The 24,930-nt window shown below is 36.6% G+C and overlaps 2 protein-coding genes across 2 annotated transcripts in view; one reads left to right on the top strand and one right to left on the bottom strand.

Moving 5' to 3' along the window:
• The window catches only part of LOC150106459 (uncharacterized), a 76,413-nt gene extending 56,610 nt beyond the window's left edge, over positions 1 to 19,803 (top strand). The window contains exons 6-7 of the mRNA XM_090392454.1: positions 3,269 to 3,451; positions 19,371 to 19,803. Of these exons, the coding sequence (XP_090248580.1) occupies positions 3,269 to 3,451; positions 19,371 to 19,637 (450 nt within the window). The 3' untranslated portion in view covers positions 19,638 to 19,803. The remainder of the gene's footprint in view (positions 1 to 3,268; positions 3,452 to 19,370) is intronic.
• A 3,582-nt stretch (positions 19,804 to 23,385) lies between these two features.
• Positions 23,386 to 24,930, bottom strand: part of Exd2 (Exonuclease 3'-5' domain-containing 2) — a 154,461-nt gene continuing 152,916 nt past the window's right edge. Inside the window, exon 12 of the mRNA XM_090392453.1 lies at positions 23,386 to 23,423. Within this exon, the coding sequence (XP_090248579.1) occupies positions 23,408 to 23,423 (16 nt within the window). The 3' untranslated portion in view covers positions 23,386 to 23,407. The remainder of the gene's footprint in view (positions 23,424 to 24,930) is intronic.

Genomic DNA, 24,930 nt, shown 5'->3' with positions numbered 1-24,930 from the left:
ATACATGGATATCATTGAGAGTTCTACTTCAGTCACCTGGAAATCAACTGTCGAATCCTCTAAATTATGATGTATTCTATTTGAGTATTTTGGCTGAATATTATCTACCAGCTGCCATTTCACATTTAAGGTTTTCAATGGCTTTTTCTACTTAAGTACTGATATTTATTTCTTGTTGTTATCTTTATAAATATTTTCTACCATTGTTAAACACTGAAGTAATTACTTTAAAAGATTATTATGTTGCATTAATCTGATTCTATTTACAGTTTTCCATTTCTAAGATTTCTCAATAGCCTGCACAGAACAATTGCCATGGCCCTGATGTTTATCTTCTGTATTCTCATCAGTCCTCCCATGACTTTTTTGTTTACCTTTGCATATAGCTTAGCTTTTTCTTTTTTAACTTATTTCTTGAGGACACCTGCTTGTCAGAAATTTTCAATATTTCTTCTTTAATCCCTCGATGAGTGTTTGGACTCCCTGGAGGTGTCACATAATAATAATAATTTCTTGAGTTTATTGTGGATTTTGGATTTTATCTTTACAAAAACTTTACCATATGCCTTTATCTTAAGAAAAGTGCACAAAGACAAAATATGAGCTCTGAGCTGTAATGTTCAAATGTTTATACAATTCTCTCATTGTTATGGCACATTCATTAGGGCAGAAGTATACAGACATTTTAAACTAAACATATTTGGTTGTTTTATAATTAAAATACAAACTTATTTAATATTGACCCTTTACAAACTTACATTATAGTCTACCAGTTTTGCCAGCAAACTGTCTGGCTTTTTCAAGGTGTTTACGGAAAGGAACATAAAAAACGTTATAAACCAACTAGTAGCTAAGGTTACACGTTCGCATGACAGAGAGGACTTATTGTTCTTGCTCATTATCACATATGCGTGTTTGTTGTAAACATGTAATGTGATTACTGGATAGCTGTAGTTCAGATTGATTTAGAGAGAGGATCAGATTTTTCCACGAACTGTTTAGGATTGCACCCTGATTTCTGTTGAGGTTTCCGTCGGTTATTAACACTGTGATAATGTGTTGGCTATTAGTATTGATAAAGAAACAATCAAATAGTGTCAAATTATCTATTTACAGAACGCCCACAGATACTGGAAGATATCTTCATTATACTTCAAACCATCACAAGACACACAAACTGAGCATTATCCACATGTTGAAATATAGGGCCAGAAAGTTTATATCAGAAGAGGAGGATACACAGACTGAACTCTCACTAACAGCCAACACATTATCACAAAATGGATATCCTCCAAACATCATCAAAACTTTCTATACGGTGACAACCCCAGACAAGAAGAATCATGCTCCCAGCACATTTCTACTGTAGTGATCCCTTTCATCAAGTCAATTTCTTATCAAATAGCCAGAATACTAAGCGCCTACAACATCAGCGTGGTCTTCAAACCAACCACCAGCATCACACAAGTTTTAGGAACCCCAAAAGATAAGGTGCCATTCTACAAATATCCAGGAGTATATTACATTCCTTGCTCCTGTGGTCTTGCCTACATCAGACAAACTTCACGGAGTTTAGAAATCGGACAAAAAGAACATGGTTGATGATGTAAACCACAACAGAAGTATCTCTTCCAGCTTAGCACATCACGTCTAACCACACGATAGAGTGGCAAAACAACTCCATGCCATATCTCGATGACGACTACAGGCATCGTTTATTCAAGGAAGCCACAATAGTGTTAATAACCGACGGAAACTTCAAGAGAAATCAGGGTGCAATCCTAAACAGTTCATGGAAAAACCTGATCCTCTCTCTAAATCAATCTGAACTACAGCTAACCAGTAATCACATTACATGTTTACAACAAACACACATGCGTGATAATAAGAACAATAAGTCCTCTCTGTCATGCTAACCTTAGCTACTAGTTGGTTTACAATGTTTTTTATGTTCCTTTCAATTTGCATTTACTAGTTTTTATGTCTTTCCGTAAATGCCTTGAAAAAGCCAGACAGTTTGCTGGCGAAACTGGTAGGCTGTAATGTAAGTTTGTTTGTAAATGGTCAGTATTAATAAGCTTGTATTTTAAGTATACAGACTATTATTGTGTTGGCATATTAACTTTAATTTGATTTATTTTACACTAATTACTTGAGATTTCAACCAGTCTTCATATTCTGCAGTGTACAAACAAGCAAGCTGTTGAACTTACTCAGCTGACCTTATAGGTTGATGTAGAACATTCCAGAGGATGACCTAATATGAAGGTCAAAATGTTGAGTAATTAGTTCATTTGAAATCAATCAAACTCTCTAACATTCTCCATAATTTTAACATAATAAATGCATATTGTGGTCAAGTTGCTGCAAGGTCATATCTCCACTTAATTATTCCATTTATTAAAACTAAATCATTTGACGAAATGATTTAGTTTAAATAATACACAACTGCAAAAGATATATATGAAGGGTGTGCATTTTTCAGCAAAATAATGGTAGTGGAATGGTTTTGGAAGTGTTGAAGTAACCTTCTCTCTCTCGCTCTCTCTCTCTCTCTCTCTCTCTCTATATATATATATATACATACATACATACACTGCATGCTGGAAACTTGTACATCATCATAACGAAGTTTCTATTCATTAAATGTCCCCCCAACATTTGCTCAATTTATAGTGAAAATTTGACACACACACACACACACACACACCAGTTCACTGTAATTCTTATTTAAGGGAAACTTGAATAAGAATCGCAGTGAACTGGCTGATGAGCATCCCTACGACAAACAATTTCCAAATGAAGTTGAGTGAACCAGTGTCATAGAGATGTCAAGTTTTTCTTTCTGCAAAAAGAAAATTGACCAGCAAATGCATAAAATTGATACCATAAACACTGAGACAAGATTAACTGTTCTTAATCATGCCTTTGGATTTATAGAAGCCAAATTAATTGGCTCTTACTGGCCAGTATGTTAAAGGAAAATAGGTCCAGCACATATAGAGGTTCTAGTACTTACGAGTAATTGGACTTTTTTTACATCATACTACTAATTGTAAAACAGTGTTGTCCATGACCCTGTATTCCTGGATTATAATGCAAGCATCTGGAGGTCCCTTACATCCATGTTACAAATGGAGACCACTGTTTTAATATTTTGGCTTTCACAATTTCAGTTAGCCTACCTCATAGTTTATATTCATATTTTAAGTGTAACCGTCTAATTTTAAATAGTAATATATGTTTTATTTTTTTATTTATTTTATAGCTAGTACAAGCTGAAGAAAAGTTCAAACAAACTGAAAATGTCCTTCTATCATTACTTGCAAACAAACCTAATCGACAGAGTGCTCCCCCTAGTCTCTGCGAAGTTGCATCAGAAAACTTTTCAACAAACCAAGTTTTTCCAAACAAAAGTGGTGAAACTTTTCTGCCATCAGCCAGAACAGTGGTGAGTATGCCCTCATATTTCAAACTTAAACATACTAGGCAAATATTAGTGGGTTCTTTAATAGAATCCTAACCGTAAGTGCATGTGGAACAAGGAGTATCATATAATCATTTATAGAAATAAAAATGAATAATTAAAATAAAGTCTCTCTAAAGTAGAAATGGAGGAGATAACATCATAAGAGATGATGAAGGTGACATAAAACTGAAGAAGATATCCAGGAAGAACGCGGTCATGAGTATATTATGGTCAAGCTATCAGAATCTGAAAAGATAGTTGACTAGAAATACCAGAACATCAATTTCCTGATATATACCATCAAGGGATACATATCAGCAGTTGGAAATTGAAGGAAATACAGGAAGATGGTATGATGTAAAATCAGGTGTATGACAAGGATGCACATTATGAAAGAAAGTGGCAATTGAACCTGATATTAAAATTGGAGATATTTTTCATCCAAATATGACAAGGATGCACATTATGAAAGAAAGTGGCAATTGAACCTGATATTAAAATTGGAGATATTTTTCATCCAAATTAGTCTATTATTTGTCAGCACTGAAATATTGTCATATCTAACATTTCATTCTTCTCAGGCACTTCTCACTGAATCAGTCTACCTGGACCTTGATCTTCCTCCTGACATCAAACACCTGTTTTGCTAATCTGTCCTCTTCCATTCTATTTAAGTGCCTATACCATCTTAGATTAGTCCTGCTCACACATTCTTGAATGCAAACAGTATCAGGCTGTCTTCATTTTTAATATGATTCTGCCATTCAGGCCTCTAATTTTTCTAAGAACTTTATCTGTGGTCTTCTAATATTTGATCAACTTTATTTTAACTCGCCAATTCATAACTTCAAACAGTTTGAACATTGCTAAACATTTCAGACAAATTATGGAGACTACAACCGTGTTAGAAATATTTACTTTAATTTCCCAATGTTTTGACTTTCGTATTAAAGTCTGGAGTATACACACACACACATACAGAGACGAGCTATATTATATTTCACACATTATGCCAAAGAGACAATGATTTGATCAACGGTTATTCTACTGGCCTGACCTCTAGTGAAAAAAAAAACAACTATAAAATATTTTATAAAATTAAAAAATATATATATTTTTGGGTGCTTAAGGGACAAAGCTGTATAACTAAGAGGGGACCTCCACATAGCCTTTAATGGAATGCGGAAAACCGACCAGGGCTTCTGACCTAATGTCCAGTCCTCACCTTCTCGTGGTGTTGGGTATCTACCTGGATACTGGACGAACGAGGATGGGCTGGCAATTTGGGATTTAGCTGACCGAATTGTATTCTTATTGGCTTAAACCAAAATACAAAATGATGGTACAACATGACAAAATTCATGCCGGCTGGGGCGTTGCCCGGTTAAACAGCGAAGTCAGCTTTCTGACTTTTTGCTGGAAATCTGGAAACACACCACAACTCAACATCACCAGAGTTAGAGATCAGTACTATCAACATAAGAAGCCTGAATAGCAAAGAAATGGAGCTAGCTGAGGAATTAGATAAGTACCAGATCGACATAATAGGGGTGACTGAAACAAAAAAGACAAAAACTGGTGAGATCTTTCTGGGCAATAAATACAAAATGTTATATTTAGGCAATGACAATCAAGGAAAAGGAGTAGCCATAGTATTCAACACTAAATACGAGGCTAATCTTCTTGAATGGCAGGTAGTCTCAAGTAGAGTGATGTGGGTATGGGTAAATATGAGAATGGGGAACTGGACAATGAGACTTATTTGTGCTTATGGTCCCACAGAAGGTTCTACTAAGGTAGAAGTGGAGGAATTTTTTGAGGCTTTAGAGAAAGCAACTGACACAATGAAAAAGGAAAAGTTGGTCCTTGTTGGGGATCTAAATAGCAGAGTAGGAAATGATTGTCAGACACAAAAATATTTTGGGAAAATTTGGAGAAAAGACCCAAGCTAATAATAATGGCAAATACTTGTTGGATTTCTGCTCCGGACATGGACTGGTTATTACTAACACTATGTTCCAGCATAACAATGTGCACAAATTCACATGGAGAGAAGAAGCAAGGAATAAGAAAAGTCTCATCTTATTGTTGATAGTGATGTTTTCTCCCTAATGCGGGACACAAGAGTGTACAAAAAGGATTTGAAATTGGAAGTGATCACTATTTAGTCTTGAGCAGGATAAAATTGAATTTCATATTAAAAAGAATAACATGTAAGAAAGTTTTAAAGCAAATAAAAGTCGAGCAGCTCTCGGATGTGAACTGTAGACTAAAATACACAAAGATTATTGAAGAAAAAATGAAAGAGTTTGAGAACAGGAACCAAACCTTGGAGATTCAGTGGCAAGCCTTGAAGAAAACCCTGATTGATTCAGCCAGATAGATAGAAAAAATCAGAACTCCATGGTGGAAACATGAAGTTAAAGAAGAATGCATATCAAAAGTTCGTGGCAAATAAGTCTGCTTGTGCTCTTAGAGAATATAGAGACAAATGTAAGAAAGCTAAACAAGTCATGGGAGGACTTTGCCAAGAACATAGAAAATAAATATCATCAAGAAGGTGGTAAGATATTCTGGAGGTTGTTGAAGAAGCTTAGAAATGTAGGAAAGAGAGATGATAAAGGGTGACATGAAAATGGAAGAAAAAGATATCCTTGAAGTAATTACTTCGAAAAATTGCTAAATGAAACTACCAATGATAGCACAGTGGTAAAAAACACTGAACAGGAATTCATATCCATACTTGAAGTAGAAAAAGCCATCAAAGGCTTGAAATGTGGAAAGGCAGCAGGAGTAGATGATATTCAACCAGAAATGCTGAAGTATGGTGGTATAAAAGTCTTACAGTGGCTGCACTGAATAGTTCAGAAGTCCTGGACAGAGGACGAATTCCTGATTATTGGAGTAGAGCTCTCATAGTACCCATATATAAAAAGAGAAATAAAACTGAATGTGAGAATTACATAGATATTTCCCTACTGAGTGTTCCTAGTAAGATTTATGCAAGTATACTTGAAAAGCTTGGTGAATAACAAGCTGGATTCAAGCCAAATAGAGGCTGTCAGGATCAAACCTTCACTTTACGACAAATAGTCGAGAAATCATGGGAATATAACAAAGATCTGGAAAAGGCATATGACAAGGTGCCAAGAGAGAAGCTATTCAATATGCTACAGTTATATGGTGTCATTGGGGCATTATATCAAGCAATACTTAGTCTTTATTTGAGTTGTAAGTCAGCAGTTAGAATTGAAGTATAGGAAGATGGTTTAATGTTAAATCTGGTGTCAGACAAGGATGTTCATTATCTGTATGGATCATATTATGAAGGAAAGTGGTATTAAACCTGATATCAAAATTGGAGATGTTAATGTCAGCTCTTTGCTTTATGCAGATGATGTTATACTTCTAAATAAATCCGCTACAAGTCTCCAAGATTCCCTGACTAAATCGAATAACTGTTGTAATAGATATGGTATGAAGATCAGCAATAAAAAGACAAAGACAATGAAAATAGGCAGAATTATTGTGAATGGAGAACCTGTGGAACAAGTAAAACATTTCAGCTACTTAGACACGATTTTTAGTGAAGATCGTAAATTAAATATGGAAATAGACAACAGAATCAACAAAGGTGGTATGATAGGAAGTCAATTGAATAAATTCATATGGAATAAGAGAGAAATTAGTCGGACCACTAAATTAGCTGTATACAAGACAGTGTTCAAACCAGTTTTGGGTCAGAAGTAAAACACTTGACCAAAGACTAGAGACCGCAGATAAGTGAGTCCTGAGAAAGATTAGAGGCGTGAACAGATAGCATCAATGGCAATATCATATTAAAAACGAGGATATTAGGAAAGAACTTGACATTGTCAGCATCCAGGAATGCATTAGCAGAGCTAATCTCAGGTGGTATGGTCACTTAAACAGAATGGGCGAGGAAAGATTAGCAAAACAAGTGTTCTCTGCCAGGTTGGCAGGAAAAGGACCCAGAGGAAGACCAAGATATAGGTAGATTGATATGGTACAAAGTGCCTTAGATGATAGAAATATAAGATCTGATAATGTTGGAGTCTTGACAAGTAACAGGCTGATTTGGAGGAAAATTGTAGATAGATAGGAAGTTAGTAATGATGTAAATTTTTCATGTAGTACTATCATATCCTGTACACCCCTTCAGGGTACATGGCAGGAATTTGATGATAGTTTTTTTTTTTTTTCACTAGAGGTCAGGCCCGAAGAATAACCGTTGATCAAATCATTGTCTCTTTGGCATACTGTGTACTCCAGATGATACCTTAATATGAAGGTCGAAATGTTGGGAAATTAAAGTAATTATTTCTAACATGGTTGTAGTCTCCATAATTTGTCTGAAATGAACGGTAATCACTATGTAACACTAAAGGAAAGGACTGTCTACTGCTAGTTTTGTGTTTTCATTGATTTCTCTCAACTCGATATAAATTTTATTCGACTGGCATTTCACCATACAGCTTTGCTTATTCCGTTGTCTGTTACCAGATTCAACTTGCCATCTTCACTAAAAATGCACTGTTGCCTAAATAGCTGAAATATTTCAGTTGTTCTATAGGCTCTCTATTCAGAATACAGCTGAAGTTTTCTGTTTCCTGCCTATTTTCATGGCAAATTTGTTACAGAATCCTAGAGACTTGCACTGCATGTGTTTAGGAGTTCAACATCATTCGCATAAAGCAAAGAGCTAAGTTTGATATGTTCATCGTCACTTTCTTTCATAATGTGCATCCTTGTCTTACACCTGATTTTACATCAAACCATCTTCCTGTATTTCCTTCAATTTCTAACTGCTGACTTAAATATAGACTGTATTGCCCTGTATAATGTTCCATTTACTCGATATAACTGTTTGAAAAGCTTTTCACTGGGTACCTGATGAATGCCTTTTCCAGATCTATAAAACGTAAGTACAGATCCTTGTCATACTACGAGGTAGGTTCCAAAAGTTTCTGGTCTGGCATACAAAATTCGTGCATGACAGATAGCATCATCAAAAGGGAGCTTAGTGTATCAGTTCCAACTCTCTACTTGTGTCATTCAATTAGAGGCACTTGTTTGTCTGACATGCGGCATGCTAAGTGGCTGTAATGCTAAAAATTGAGTACCACACTGTGATAGTTTTTCACCAAAGGGCTATCAAGCAGTGATTGGATGGCATTTATGGGGAAGCTTCTCTTTCATATCCCATCGTGAAGGAATGGGCTAAAGTTTTGCCTAGGAAGTGATGACTGAGGAAAATGTCTCTTCTTGAGGAGCTGTTCAATGGCAGACAGCTGAAAGAAATCTTGCCAGGGTTGAGGCTTTCTATAACAACCGTGCTTCACATGATTGTCAATACAAGATGGGTGTCCGGACAATTCAAGGAGCATTGTGTGACCTATTCTTGCAAGTTTTTAGAGTGTCAAGGGAATCAGAGACAAGTGCTGGAATCTGTTTTCACCAGGGATGAAACCATGGTCCTTTATTGATCCTCTTTCTAAAAGGGAATCCATGGAGCAGCACAAACCAGGCAAAGCATCATCGAGAAAAGCTAAGGTCATTCAGTCCACCAAGAAGATCATGGCAACAATTCTTTTGGGATTGCTGGGGAATTCTCTTGATTGACTTAAAGGAAAAGAATACCACCATGAATGCAGAATATTATATTTCACTCCTGCACAATGCCATAAAGGAGAAGAGACAAGGACTCATGGTGTTCACTTACTTCACAACAATGCTCCAGTCCATTAACCTATTGTTGGGAAGGCTGTAGTGAATGACTGTGGCTTCCAGGAAATTGAATACCATACAGCCCAGATCTAGCACCCAGTGATTATTTCTTCTCGAAACTGAAGAAAGACCTTCGAGGAAGAAAATTTGCTGATGACAATGAGGTGAAAGATGCAGTTTTAGACCATAGAAATGTTAATTCAAAGATGTGAAAAGGAAGATTATGTTGAAAGGTGACAGTTTCTTTCTATCACCTCTAAAAGTTAGTCAGGCTGAAAACTTATGGAATCACTTTTGTACCAATTTCTCAACTATTTGTTGTAAAGTGAAAATCTGATCATAACTACTTCTATTTGGCATGAATCGAACCTGGTGGAGAAATTCCTGCATTTCTCACATTCAGCATTATTCCCCCTTTATATATATATATATTCAAAATTCATTTTTACTCGGTTGGAATATTATAAAAAAGCTTTAATGACTGTTACCGAGAGATAAAAAGATATATTTAAAAAAAATACTACTAGTTTCATTACATGAACATCCTCAGGTATCACAATCAAAGAAGTATATAAAAAATTACAGAGACTTAAAATTGTAATAACAGAACAAGTACAAAAAGACAGTGTGTTTGAAAAAAATGCAAGCATGAGTTCCAAACAAACGAATACTACGCGCTGTCGTGAGTGCGCCAGTACTGAACAGAAGCAACGTGTGCATCAGAGAGAGAGATTGTAACACAGACTGTTGTTGATATGAGAGGAATCTAGAGAAATTTCCCTAGATTCAACAATCTTTCTTTCGAGTTCATCGTAGCACACATGGATGTTAGAAGTTTGAGTCCAGTTTACAATGTGCTGGTGGCCTTCGTCTGAGTTAGCTGAAAAGAGAACGTGGCTAGAGAGAGCGCTAGCTTTAGTCCTGTTACGGTGTTCATCCAAACGTAGAAGGATGGATTTAGCAGTCTGTCCATAGTATGGCTTTCCACAATCACACAAACTCTTGTACACTCCTGGAAACTGAGTAGGAAGATGTTTCTGTTTATGTTTGCTAAGTAATGAACGAAGTTTTGGAAGCATAGTGAAGCACGTTTTGAAGTTAAATTTCTTGAGAATCTTGGCCAGTTTTGGTGAAAGAGAGCTGATGTAAGGCAAGAAGATGAAGGCTCTTGGGGAAGAGGGATCTTCAGAAGTAGTTGAGTGCCTGGGGGAAAGAAATTTGTCAATTTTCTTTGGAGAGAAACCATTGTTAATAAACGTTTTTTTAAGAAAACTGAGTTCATTTTCAATTTCTGTTTCTTCTGTAAGTAATGATTTGGCTCGGTGAGCTAAAGTGGAAATAATACCACATTTTTGTGGGGGATAGTGATGGGAGGAAGCATGAAGGTATCTGTCAGTATGAGTAGGCTTTCTAAAAATTGAGATTTTAATGCTCTCAGCACATCTGGTAAGTTTGAGGTCTAAAAAGGGAAGGCAGTCATCTGATTCCAGTTCGAAGGTGAAAGAGATTTTTTCATGGCACTTGTTTAGGTGGTCTAAAAATAGAGGTTATTGACACCGTCTTCCCAGATGAGGAAAATATCAATATAGCGGTACCCGACTTTTGGTTTAAAGTGAAAGGAGTTAATAGCTTTTTCTTCAAAATCGTTGAGAAATATATCCGCAAGAATCGGAGAGAGTGAGCTGCCCATAGCCAGACCTGAATTTTGTAAGTAGATCTTGTTATCATATTTGAAGTATCCTGACTTTATGCAATGGGAGAGAAGAGCAAAGAGTTTTTTGATAATTTGTTCTTGAGAAGATAGAGGACTTCTTGAGCAGGTACATTTGTAAAGAGAGAAACAATATCAAAACTGGCCATTAAATCTGTTTTTTTAAGTTTGATGTCCTTGATTTTAGAAACAAAATCTGCAGAGTTTTTAATATGTGAAGAGGAAATTCCAGAAAGATTTCTTAGAAAACTCGCTAGATATTTGGAGAGACTATAAGTGGGAGAGTGTATGCCCTCAGCTATAGGTCTGAGTGGGCAGTTATTTTTGTGAATCTTGGGGAGACCATACAGTCGAGGTATCAAGGGTTGAAGTGGCCTAAGAGAAAGCCGAATGTTTCTTTGTAACTCTAAGGTGGTTTTTAATAAATTATTAGTTCTATTGCATAGTTCCATCAGCAATTTCTGAGTAGGTATCACTATTTAAAAGTTCCAAGATTTCAACTTTATTCCACCTAAAAGTTCCCTCTTCCCCAAGAGCCTTCATCTCTTTGCCTTACATCAGCTCTCTTTCACCAAAACTGGCCAAGATTCTCAAGAAATTTAACTTCAAAATGTGCTTCACTACGCTTCCAAAACTTTGTTCATTACTTAGCAAACATCTTCCTACTCAGTTTCCAGGAGTGTACAAGAGTTTGTGTGATTGTGGAAAGCCGTACTATGGACAGACTGCTAAATCCATCCTTCTACGTTTGGATGAACACCGTAACAGGACTAGAGCTAGCGCTCTCTCTAGCCACGTTCTCTTTTCAGCTCTCAGACAAAGGCCGCCAGCACATTGTAAACTGGACTCAAACTTCTAACATCCATGTGTGCTACGATGAACTCGAAAGAAAGATTGTTGAATCTAGGGAAATTTCTCTAGATTCCTCTCATATCAACAAACAGCCTGCGTTACAATCTCTCTGATGCACACGTTGCTTCTGTTCAGTACTGGCGCATTTGCGACAGCGTGTAGTATTCATTTGTTTGGAACTCATACTTGCATATTTTTCAAACACGCTACTGTCTTTTTATACTTGTTCTGTTATTACAATTTTAAGTCTGTAATTTTTTTATATACTTCTTTGATTGTGATACCTGAGGATGTTCGTGTAACGAAACTAGTAGTATCTTTTTTAAATATATTTATCTCTCGGTAACAGTCATTAAGTTATACTCCAACTGGTATTCGACCCTCTGTTTTATGTAGTGTAGTCACTGCAAAACTTTTATACCTCCATATCTGGTCAGATATCACTACTCTAGCTGCTTTTCTTTTTTTTTAAAGTTTTTGATGGCTTTTTCTACCTCAAGTATTGATATGTACTCCTGTTTGCATTCCTCTTGAAAATTTTCTACTTAGTTCTCTCACTGCTTGTTTCTTTTAAAGTAATTACTCCAGACATCTAGGATATCCTATCTTCAGTTTTCATGTTACCTTTATCATCTTCGATTCCTTTAACTCTATTTCTAAGCTTTTTCAATAGCCTCCAGAACATTTTACCACCTTCCTGATATTTATCTTTTATATTCTTACTGAAGTCTTCCCATGATTTTTTTTAGCTACTTTCACACGTAGCTTAGCTCTTATATTTTCTCTGTATTCTTTTAGCACATCTGATGATTTATTTGCTAGGAACTTTCACTATGCTTTCATCTTTTTCAGGAATGCTTATTTAACTTACCGTGTTCACCATGCCATTCTTATTTTTCTATCATTGCAGGACAACTTTATCACGTCTCGCTATCTGAATCAATGTCTTCTTCAGAGTTTGCCACTCTAAGGTTTGGTTCTTGTTTTCAAACTGTTCTTCATTCTTTCTTTAATAATGTTTGTATAGCTGAATCTAACAAATTTACCTGTAAAAACTACTCAACTGTAAAACTTTTTTATATACTGTTCTATTCAGTTTTATTCTACTTAAATTAAAAACCTAAGTGATGGTCACTTCCAATTTCAGATTCTGCATATTCTTGTATCATAAACCAGCATGAAGATATCACTATCACAAATAACATAGTCAATGAGGCTTTCTTATTCTCTTCACGTGAATTTGTGTGCATTTTTATGTTGGAACATCGTGTTAGTCCATATGCTGAGCAGAAATCCAGCAGATATTCATCATTATTATTAGCCTTGCCCTTTTCTCCAAATTTTCCCAAAACTACTCTAATGTTTATATCTCCAAGTATCACTTCCATTTTCTTTATGCCAGCTGCCTGCTCAAGTAACTTAAAAAATTCCTCTACTTCTTCCTTAGGAGAACCTTCAGTGGACTAATAAGTTTCACTTATTAGTCTTACTGAATTTTCCCACATAACTGCTTGAAAGTGCCTTCAAATCAAGAAATTTATTTTCATGTTTGGTACTGAATGCTATTACTACTCGTTCCTTTCCTTGATCATTATTGCACTAATGTTTAGTAAGATCTCAACTGTTTCATCAGAAGACTGAATAATGTGAAACTTAAAGAACCTGCACCTTATATCACTCTGGAAGCGGCATGAAAAAAAAAAAGTTTCATGGCTTCAAGAGTAAACTTCACTTCTGAATTATTTATTAGTTCACCTATCATACTATAAGTTTATAATATTTTCTGAAGCGGAATGACAAAAATATGAGTATCATTTCAAAAATTTTGCATAGTGAATGAAATATATTTATAGGCCTTCAATATGACTATCACTACTGTCCAAGTCTTGTATTTCAACAAAACTCTTTTGGTAGAAGTGATGTCATGTCATTCAACAAGAAACCTTGTCAGTGGTAATGAAGCGTTTCCTACAAAGTGGCTCTTTAACAGAATCCTCATGGAAAAGGCCTCCTTACCTCCTGAAGAGATAGTGTAAGCCCTCCAGATTTTGATTAGTTTCCCAAGATGTAGTTTCATCTTGGGAAATAGATTTCATGTTATCATTCAATGAATTGTTAACATGATAAGGAGAGACTGAAGATTTTTCTGTTCTAGTTTAAAAATTATTCAGTGTGTCATAACAATACAGATTCTTCTGCGATCCTCTTGTGAGTTGGTGTGCTGACCCACTTGACTGTCTTTCCTAGAAAATGTTTTTTTGTTTTATTTATAATTTCATCATGTGTTTTGTACTGATCTTCTGAAGGCTGTTGATAACACCAATGTGTTATTTGTAGCACTTCCTGATCTGCCACTTCTCAGATCTCATGATACAGTTTAATGGAATAATTACAGCAAAGATGAAATTAAAAAAAAACTATCTTTTTAATTTCATCTTCACATTGACCATTTATGATGCCCAGTAAAACATATAATTGAAAGAGAACTTTCAACCACTTTTATCATAATAAATTCATCCAACTTGCCAGAAGCCATCACGTTTTGCTGATGTTTAAATTAAGCTCAGTGTTTTTGTCTTCTGTTTTAACAATCAACCGCTCCAGATCTTCCTTAGTTTTTGCTATGAGAGTTTCATCTACTTATCTTAATTCATTCTGGGCCTTTATCTAAGGCAACAGTTTACAACCTTGCCACATGCATTTTTTCACTTTAGTACAATATTTGGAAAAACAGTGTTAAAGCTTCTTGACTTAGGTATTCCCACTGCTTTCATCACATTTCAGTCAGTTATAATCACGTAGTCAAAGGCTTTCTTATAATCAATAAAACAGACGAATATTTCTTTTTGAAATTCTCTACTTTCCATAATCCATACAAGGTTTGCTATCTATCTCTGGTTCTGGGCTGAATACTGATGTTTTCCAATCTCTAGGCCAATATATTTTCTTCCAAATTTCAATTAATATATATATTTATTGGTTCATCCCCAGCTGCCCTCAATGATTCCACTGACACTCTATGAGCTTTTCTATTACTCAACCAGTCAGTTCAACATTATCTACCTTCTAATATAAAGATAAGCTTCTCATAACTTCATTTACTCTTTCTAAACAGATAGATCTATTGTTCTAATCTTATTTTATCACTTTCTTTACTTTTTTTTTCTTCTCTTCCCTGTCCTATCCAAAGTTTTTAATTTTTTCCCAACTTCTACTTTAAATCAAATTTAATATTCTTTTGTTTCTTCTTAGCTCTTATTTTAGTTTTACTTAAACAATTCATGATTCCTTTGAATCTGTATTCCTCTATTTTCTGATAACAACAATATAATTTGATTTCTGTGTTTGTACAGATGGACTTCATGTAACAGCAATCTTCTTTTATGCTGGTGAAATACTCACCACCCTATTTATTAGAGACTTGAAGTGGCTGCAGCCATTTGGTCGCTAGATCAAGGGTTCTGGAACCTCCTCCCCCCCCCCCCCCCCCCCATTCGAAGATACAGCAGTAAAACAATTCTGTGGGCTGGCTGGTTAGTACACTGGATCGAATCAGCTAGTGACAAATCCTGTCACTGCAGGGGGAAATGGTCTCAGCAGACTCCCCTCTGGGCAGTATGTTTGCTAGTCTGTTACCTCTCAGTGCATGTTCCACTTCCTTTTTCTCTCTTTCTTGCCAAATACAATGAACCACAGTTTCTACTGCAGATTAAAAAATTTCTCCCACCAACACTAATTTCCATATCTATTTCATCAACATCCATGGCCTAAACAGCAATATAAACTATGTGCACCACCACCTACAGTCATCTAAACTAGAACTACTGTTCTTTTCATAACCCCAAACTACACATTACAGAGCAATGGGTGGCACTCATGCGTTCATCAGAACTGACATACTATGCCAGAAACTGCATCTCCTTGAATCTCCACTGTTTGATCTGCTTTGGCTCAAAATTTCTCTACCAGATCAACCTGCCCTGACCTCTTCAACTTTCTCTCTCTCTAAATACCCCAATAGTGAGGTCATCCTTCTTTGCAACTTCAATGTCCACAGCTCATATTGGCTTCCTTTCTCTAGTTTCACTAATCAAGCAGGCAGGAATGCCTAGGTGTTCACCATCAGCAATGACCTATCTCAGATCAATCTTCCTACCAGAATATCAGACGATCCCCTCCAATCTACCAACACTTGACCTTTTCTTAACAAGCCTCTTTTGCCACAGAACAACCTTCACCCACCAGTTCACAAAGGTGCCAACTGGGAGGACCTTCATGACTTCCATTCCTCCTTCCCATGGTCTACTCCAAATTCTCAGTTCTCAAAAAAGTAGGCCGATGCTGCAAAAGAAAAAACCTCTGCTTACTACAATTGGCTCAAGACCAAAACTCCAGCTTACAACAGTTGTAAAAGAATCATCACCAAGTCTAAGTCAGATTTTGAAAGGGCCAAATGCTGCAAACTTGTCCCTTGCCAGGGCCATCAGGCACAACTTCTGCCCACCCAGGTTTCCACCACTCTCACCAAAAGACAAGGCCAACTTACTGGCATCACTCTTCTCTTCCAATTCCTGCATTGATGACCACAAAGAAATCCAACGAATTTTTAATAACATGAACACAAACACGGCATGTGGTCCTGGTGGTATCCCACCTGTTGTGTTAAAAAATTGGGCCCCAGAACTAACATCTATCTTACAACATGGCAACAAGTCCATATCCAGCCCATCCCAAAGAAAGATGATAAATGTTAACTAACAAAATAACGTCCAAATATTTTCACTTCTGTTCTCTCAAAAATTAGGGAGAAGGTCATCAACAACCAACTCTTGAACCACTTAGAGATACATACCAACTAATCAGTGACCAACAATGTGGATTCCACCACTCACGATCTACAGCTGATCTTGCTTTCATCATCCACCTATTGACTCAGGCCATGGGGAAATTCAATTGGGTTTGGCATATGGGCCTACTCACCAAACTGCCATTCTATGGTCTGGTGGATGGTTTGCTCTCCTCAGATTTCCCCAGAATTGACTTCCATAGCTTTACTCCTCCTTTTCATTCGACAAACCTTGTGGTGGTAAAGTATCAGAATCCTCAGATCTCTTAGCTATTTCCCAGTGGGACAAGTAAATCTTCTAAATTTCAGTATCACCAAAACTCGGTTCTGTCTGATCTCTTGTATCCCCCCCCATTACCTTCACTAATACTGAGATATCCAAACGCGATCAGATTTCCCTTCTTGGACTGATCTGTACCTCTGATCTTTCCTGGCCCAATATAGCTTCTGCAGCTGCCAAAAAATGTTTTTTTTTTTTTTTTTTTTTTTTTTGGACAATTCCTTCACACCTGCTAACTCTATACAAAGCCTGAATTTGCATAGCCTTGTACCATTGTTCCCATATTTGGGGTGGTTTATCAAAATCCTCTCTAAGATTGCTAGATTCTATCCAGAAGAGGGCAATCTGGCTAATTAATGATCCCTCTTTCACAAGCATTCAGTTTCTACCTTGTGCCTCTTTTACAGATACTTTCATGGACAGTGCTCTACTTATTGGCCACTATTATTCCTCCAGTCCATCTTGAAACTCACTGAACCAACTTCATTCCATCTACTTCTGTCCTTTGGAATAGTCTCTCCCACTCTGCCTTCCCCAAAGATTACAACCCTCAGTTGTTCAAGCAAAATGTGAACAGACTCCTATTCCTCTTGCCCACACATGGCATTAATGTGCTATAGATCTTGTGGCCTTTCATATACGGATCAGATATAAAAATATATATCTGTGATTAGGATTATTCTGTCAGACACTAGGTTATAAGCTAAAATTTATTTTCCAAATTCTTTTCTAATTTTGAATGCCTCCAATTCTATTCAGAGTAATAAATGCTGAAATTGTCATTATCAGTGACCCATTCCTGTCCATCAAAGTTCACTAATTCCTAAAATCTTTTTTTTTTCTGATTACCTTCTTAATTTCATAAAATAAGAACAGGGAATGTAACTATCAAAAGATGAACTTCCCAAAAGCTTTGATCCAGTCTTCATTCTTGTTGATTTCACTGGAAGTTCCTCTCTGCTCTTCCCCATTAGCCATATATCAACAATAACTTAAGCCTCTGTGTTTGCAGTGCATGTTAGGATTGCTGCAATAAGAGGGCCTGCCTGCAGAAACTTTCATCTTCAGATAGCATAGCTTACTTTACCTTAAGTTCACCTCCCCATCATAGGGAGGAGGAGGATGCAGTCAGCTACCTGCAAATTCATGCATTTCAAAATTTGTTAGTTAATATTAATGTTAAATGAATTATATCCTCATAACATAACAGCAAGTTCCCCTCCCCCCCCTTCTTTTTTAACTACCATTATAAATTAAGACATTCATAAATAATATAGTGTGCACTATGTACCAATAATTGTTTGGACAGTTCAGTAAATTTATGCTTGATACCAGCAGGCGAACCCTAATATTAGGTATGTCCATCTTTGGCTTTGATCACCCTCATCAGGTGGAATTTGTCTCCATCAAAGCAGCACTGAGTTCAGTCACAGATTGAGGACAAACTGCTCTGGACCTCAATCACTGCTCCACTTCATATCACAAGTGTTTGATGGGACCAGGGCAGTCATTTACACCCATTTCTTCATACCATAACAGCTGCAGCTTTGTGGCATGGGATACTGTCATCTAGATAGTAACATGGGTCCGTTCCATTAAAAACTCCACAGTGTAGGCAGCACTTGATTATCCAGAATACCAAGGTTTTCATGGAATCATGGACAATGACCAGTGGTTCCACCACCACCAAACTTTACTGTGGATACAATACACTGGTAACAAGTTCACTAGGCTGCTTACACACCTTGCAATGATTGGAAACAGGTTAACTTTGATGATTCATCGTTCCAGAGTACCATTTTATACTGGTCGGTCAGTTGTCCAGTTTACACAGTCTTTGAACCAGGCAAGACAAGCCACCTTGTTCATTGTTGTGATGTTCGGCTCCATTTACCAGGCTTCCACAGAACAGCAGCAGCTGTTCTGTGGAAGCCTGGTAAATGGAGTTCTTTTCATACAGCATTATTGCTTACCATGGTGTTACTGGAACTCATCACAGATGATCTGTACTGATTGCAGCCAGTTTTTACATGTCACCTGTTTTAACACCCTGCATTAAAATGGTAACACGAAATGACTGTCCCTGTTGGTCATTTTCAGCAGCTGCCTAGATGTTTTCTTGCACTAGTGGTGCCAGAATGTCTCCATTTGCTGATCACATGCCACCACTCTCGAGATCACTGAGTTCATGTTGTGTTGCCATACCACCTGTATTAAACTGCTACAATGAAATGCTACTTTCTACTATCTGTACACCGGTTTTTATGTTATAAACAAACCTGGATTGTTCCATAACTTCAAATAATAGGGGTATCTGGACAATTATTGGTAGATAGTGTAGTTGCAGTACTGCTGGTAAAATCAAAGTAGTTTTGAGTATGTTTAGGGCAAGACGTCTATTTTCTTAACTTAAAAAGCAAGTGTTTGTCTGTGCATCTGTACTAATTTAATTAATTTTCTGTAGAACACGCAGCATAGAATTCGTGAGCGAGGTGTAGGTGGGTTACCTACCCGTGACATTGTTGTTGATTCATCAGAACCGTGTATGGATAGTCAACCTTCCCTTTCAGATTCCTGGATATCTTTCGATGAAGTAAAAGACTGTGATGATGAAAATGCTGTTAAATGTCCTTCTTGCATGAAAGTATTCCCAACACGTCATCATTATCTTTTTCTTGATCATTTTACTGAATGTCAAGAAGAAAAAAACAAAACAAAAATTTCTCATTAAACAAGTTGAAGCCTTATGTTTAAGAACAACCACTTCAAAGGATGTACTCATGGGGGGGAAAGCATTCTAATTTTTTGTAGTTTGCTGTAAATATTTTATATTTATAAAGTGTTTTTACACAAGTTAATGTATATAAAGAAATAAAATATTGTTTTCAAGAAAGTTATAGTTCTGGTTTTATGTTTATTGGAGGTTATGTTCAATAGGTTTTTAAGGTACAGTAATATCAAAAACATAATAGCACTATATGTTCATGCATATTGTATCTCTCACACCTATCCCTTCAGAATAAACTATGTAGGGAAGGAAATGTCATAAATTACTACTCATCCTCTAACTGATGGTCAATTAATTCATTGATTGAGCAGGTTGGTTATTCTTCAGAATGAAAGGCTATTCAGGATTCACAGAAGAATCTTTCAAATCAAAGACGTCTGCCGCAGTGGAGGATTCTTGCTTTAGATAAACATATGTCCATGGTAGCACTGTTTACAAGAACAGGTGCAAAGGGTAAAAATTCTTAACAAGGACAGTCTTCCACAACCAAGAAAACTTGATCCTATCTTTTAGTCAGTCAAGACAGCATTAAATGAACTGATTAAGAAACAATTACATGGTTTTTTCCTGCTACTGCCTATATGTTTACTACACATGTGTTGTAGTGAGTACAATCCCACCAACTCACAAATTAGAAAACTCCACAGGCTCCTTAAGGAGGTCACCAACAAATTAAAACCATTTACCCCCCCCCCGTATTTATGGACTCCCAAAAATACATAAGGAAAATGTGCCATTACGTCCCCATAGCAGATGGCATTGATTTCCCCCACATACAAAACTAGCTAAACATTTGGCCAAAGCTCTCACACACTACTGGCAACACATCTTCACCACATAAAAAAAAAAAAAAAAACTCAGCCCACTTCAAAGCCAGCATAGAAAACCTTACACTCAAACACACTAACATAATGGTCAGTTTTGATGTCTCCTCCTTATTCACAAATGTCCCACTCAAAGAATCCTTAGACTAATCCAAGCTAAATTTCCTCCCGTTTTCACAGCCCTATTTCAGTTCACAATGAACTCAGGCTATTTTGTTTGGCAAGGAATCTACAAACAAATAGAGGGGACAGCCATGGGTTCTCCATTCTCCCCACCTTGGCTAACTTTTATATGGAGACTTTTGAAGAGAAAGCCTTAAACTCTGCCCAACAAAAACCAACCGTTTGGCTTCGCTATGTAGATGATGTATTCGCTTTTTGGCCACATGGCTCTGATGCACTCCTCTCCTTCTTAACACACTAGTCACCTGCCAACCTGATGGAACCTTGGTTTTCTCAGTATATAGAAAACCCACCCATACAGGCAGATACACTCACCAACAATTCCCCCCCCCTCTCTCTCTCACAACAATATGGAGTCATTAAGACACTACACAACAGGGCTAAACTTATCTGTTCAAATGACAATGCCCTAACCACAGAACTAAACAGTCTTCTCAACACTTTCTCAGCCAATGGCTACCCCCCCCCCCCAAAAAAAAAGATATCGAAACCAATACCCCCCCCCCCCCCACAACAAGGATTACTCTAAATCCATCACCATACCCTATATCCGAGGTACCTCGGAAAAAATTACAAAATCCTAAAAAAAACATGACTTAACTTTTTGTTACAGGCCTTATAAAAAAATTTGGCATCCCTTATCCGTTCTACTAAAGACCAACACCTCCCCCCCCCACACCTACCTGGTGTATACCAGGTCCCTTGCAGCTGTAAGCTGTCCTACTTTGACCAAACAGGCAGGACTGCTAATATCAGAATACAAGGACTATCCGGTTTCACCAATACAGCCACTCTGGTCTTGCAGACCATGCACTGGACACCCGCCATAGAATACGGTGGAAGAAAGCCACAATAATACACTGTAGTAAATTCAAAAATGAAAGGCTTTTTATGGAATCAGCTTCAGCCCTAAGAAACAATCCAAACCTCAACAAATTTGGTTGCATGAGACTGCCCCAAATTTGGGAAATCTACATCAGAAGACCTTCAGCCCAATTACCCAAGAATACCAACATTGCCCGCTAGGGGGGGGGGGGCACCATCAGGACTTTTAGGAGAAAAAAATAGATTCCTGCTTCGTCCTCATTTACCGTTTGTTGTGCTTGCGTGCACGTGTCTTGTTTTTAAGTTCCTATGAAAATGGCAACGTTGCCGAAATATTGGAAGTGTATAAAAATTTATTTTAATGTATATCCTAGTATACGTTGTAATTTCCTTAAGCTGTTTAGTAAAAATGCATAACCAACGTCTAAGCTTTTCAACGATAAGTAAAAAAAAAAACGTGTTGTGTGCACAGCACATTAACCACCACATCACCCCATATCTGCAAGTTCAAAATTCGTTGCTGATTAGAAGGCAAACTTTAACAGTTTGATGCACTTCCGATGCTATTGTTTCCACACACAATTTATTACAGGTTTAATTTGTACTCTTATTAAACGTGCCAATAAGACCAGAGAAGGAAAGTCACAACAACGAGAATGTACCACACACAAAATGATGCACTTGCTGTTATCAATTTGGACACAAAGTTAAAAAAAAAAAATACCAAAACTCGAGTCTGGTTAAAAGATTACTGACGTCACACATGAATTTAAATTAAAGATTTTTCTTATTTACTTGCTTAAAAATAAGGATAACCAGCACATGCAAATGTTACTCCTTTCTCAGCAAAGAAAATCACCCACTGAAACCGAGAATTTGAATTGTTAATTGTATGGATTGAAGATTTAAATCAAAAATCGATACCTGTCAACATGCATGCAAATATTTCACTCTTATATCACTGCATTAATATAAGAGAGAAAAAAAACAGCATCCCTTTTTTAACACGAATATTCATTTTACACAGATTTCTTGAAACACATCCCCTAAGTACTACAGGGTTTTTCTGTAGTGCAGAATGTGATGACTTTTTAATTTATAGAATTTATTTTTCATTAATATAGCATGCACCTTACTAGTGTGGGTAGGTTAAGGATTAGGTAATCTAGAAATCCTGCTCTAATCTAGAGACTAAATGTGATACTGTTGTAAGCTACTTAGGGTGATTGTTGCACTAGGATGATTATCATCAAATATCCATACCACTGGGAAGCAGGGATATCCAAGAATAAATTGTTCTCCCTCCTTAAACCCCCCCCCCCCCTGCAATATTGGATTATGGAAGCACACTGATAGAGATGGAAGGTTGGAACCTTTGGAACATTAAATTATGATACTCTACATAATTTAAGAAACTGAGTTAAGGAAAGGAGTTTCTCTCCCTTCGAGTGGGATATTTAAAAATTACCTTAATGTGCTATGTTTTGTATTCTGAAAAATACAAAATTTTTCTGTGCAAATAGTTTTATTTGGACATGACATACCTCCTATCATATCTAATCCTCCTCACAAGAGTGATGATTTTACAAAACTATGAGCTAAACAATGTATTTCAGTAATATATATAAAGGGGAAAAAATGGTTGTTTTATGTCCTGATACAGAACAACAAAGCAAGTTTTTTAGAAATTTAAAACTTTAGTAATAATAAGGTAGTTAATCTTACTTCTCAATCTGCTATCTGTTTTGCAAGAGGAAAATCGTGAGTTTCCAAGAAGACATCCTTTCTCTGGTCATAAATATCATTGACTGTCCACTTAACATAGTGGTTTCCTAACTGTATGCAGCAGCATCTCTCCCAACACCCATCTTATAAGCACTATTACTGCACCTCATTTCTTTTCAAAAAATAATAAATAATTATAAAATGGATTTCATTTTTAGATATTAAACCTAAAGATCCATATATTATACATTATACAGTTCAAATTATATAATGGTAAGACTAATCACATATCATTTATTTGGTTAAAAAATACATCTGTTATCTTCTCACATGAACAGTTCTCTTAACTAACATTCACTATTCTGGTTTAGTATGCATAAACAGGTGTAAAAAAATTATAGGCATCAGTGAGACTTGGTTAACAAAGGAAGATAGTGTTATCACCTGATTGGAATGTAAGGGATACTTATTCTTGGGGAGGATTAAAAAAAAAAAAAACAAGACTGAGGGAGCAGAAGAATTATCAAAAACAATACTTGGTTGTTACCAGTGCTTTTTTTGGGGGGGGGGGGGGAGATGTCATATTGGCATCTTTATTAAATAGTGACATGACATATAGATACAGTATCGTTTTAATTTTCCTGCTGGCAGTGAATGCGCACCAGCAGCTATTGTTTTACAAAACAAACACATGGATGCCATGCATCATTAAATTAGCTTAATGAGCATAGGGCAAGTAATCATTAAGAGTAACTCCGATTATGGGGACATAAATTGTAAAAGAAGAAAATAAATTTAATTTGTGTATCTATTTAGAGATAATTACCTGAAAAAGCAAGTCACAGAAGGTGCCTAGGGTTTAAGATTTGGATCTTAAACCCTTAGATCAGAGAATTTATCCATAAACAAGGCAACTACTTTGTCTTCAGTTGGGAAGAGTGATCATGCAGTCTTGACTAAGAGATTAGTCTTGACTAATAAACATATTCTACATGCTTGACTAAGCATGTAGAATGTTTGCTTCAAAGGATATGTGGAACCACAAAGCTGGTGATTATGACAACCTCAAAAGATGGTTCCCTGTATGCCATAGTAGCATTAGTATTGGAGTAGTGCCATAGCTTAAACTTTATGGGAAAGATGTTAATACTGTAAGGAAAATGGTAAAGGGATATTTAAGATAAGCAGTATCAGCAGACTGCATACCTAGAGTTAAATGTATGATTAGCATCATTGAGCAAGAGTTGCAAAAGAAAATGTGCAAGTATATAACAAGAAAAGGCAATCTGACTCAAGCAATACAGAGCACAGGTAAGAAGAATGACTATTACACTGAGAAAGGCAAAATCAGATTGAAAGAAAATTAGCTGAGTAGGCCAAAGAGGTATTTCATTATGCAACAAGAAAAAGAACGATTAAGGAGGGGTAATTTTAATGAATGCTGATAAGGTGACAGAAGAAATAGTTGAATAATTACTGAGTGATTAACTTGTATCACCCAGATGGAGATAATGCAGAGGTCAATTAAGAAATCCCACTGTGAATACAGCCATCGGAGTGATGAGATATTGATCCTTGTGTTATAGAAAATGCTAGAACAACGTAGTGCTCTAACCAGACTGTTTAACCATACTGTTTAATATCTCGGGGTGGGGGTTAGGGTATTGGGAAAAGTTGTT

Source organism: Typopeltis vanoorti, chromosome 5 (assembly GCF_054136105.1).
Source record: "Typopeltis vanoorti isolate ZY-2024b chromosome 5, IOZ_Tvanoo_1.0, whole genome shotgun sequence".
NCBI classification, from domain to species: Eukaryota; Metazoa; Arthropoda; class Arachnida; order Uropygi; family Thelyphonidae; genus Typopeltis; species Typopeltis vanoorti.
The sequence above is the reverse complement of the archived record's forward strand: the minus strand, read 5'-3'. Positions and strand labels throughout refer to the sequence as shown.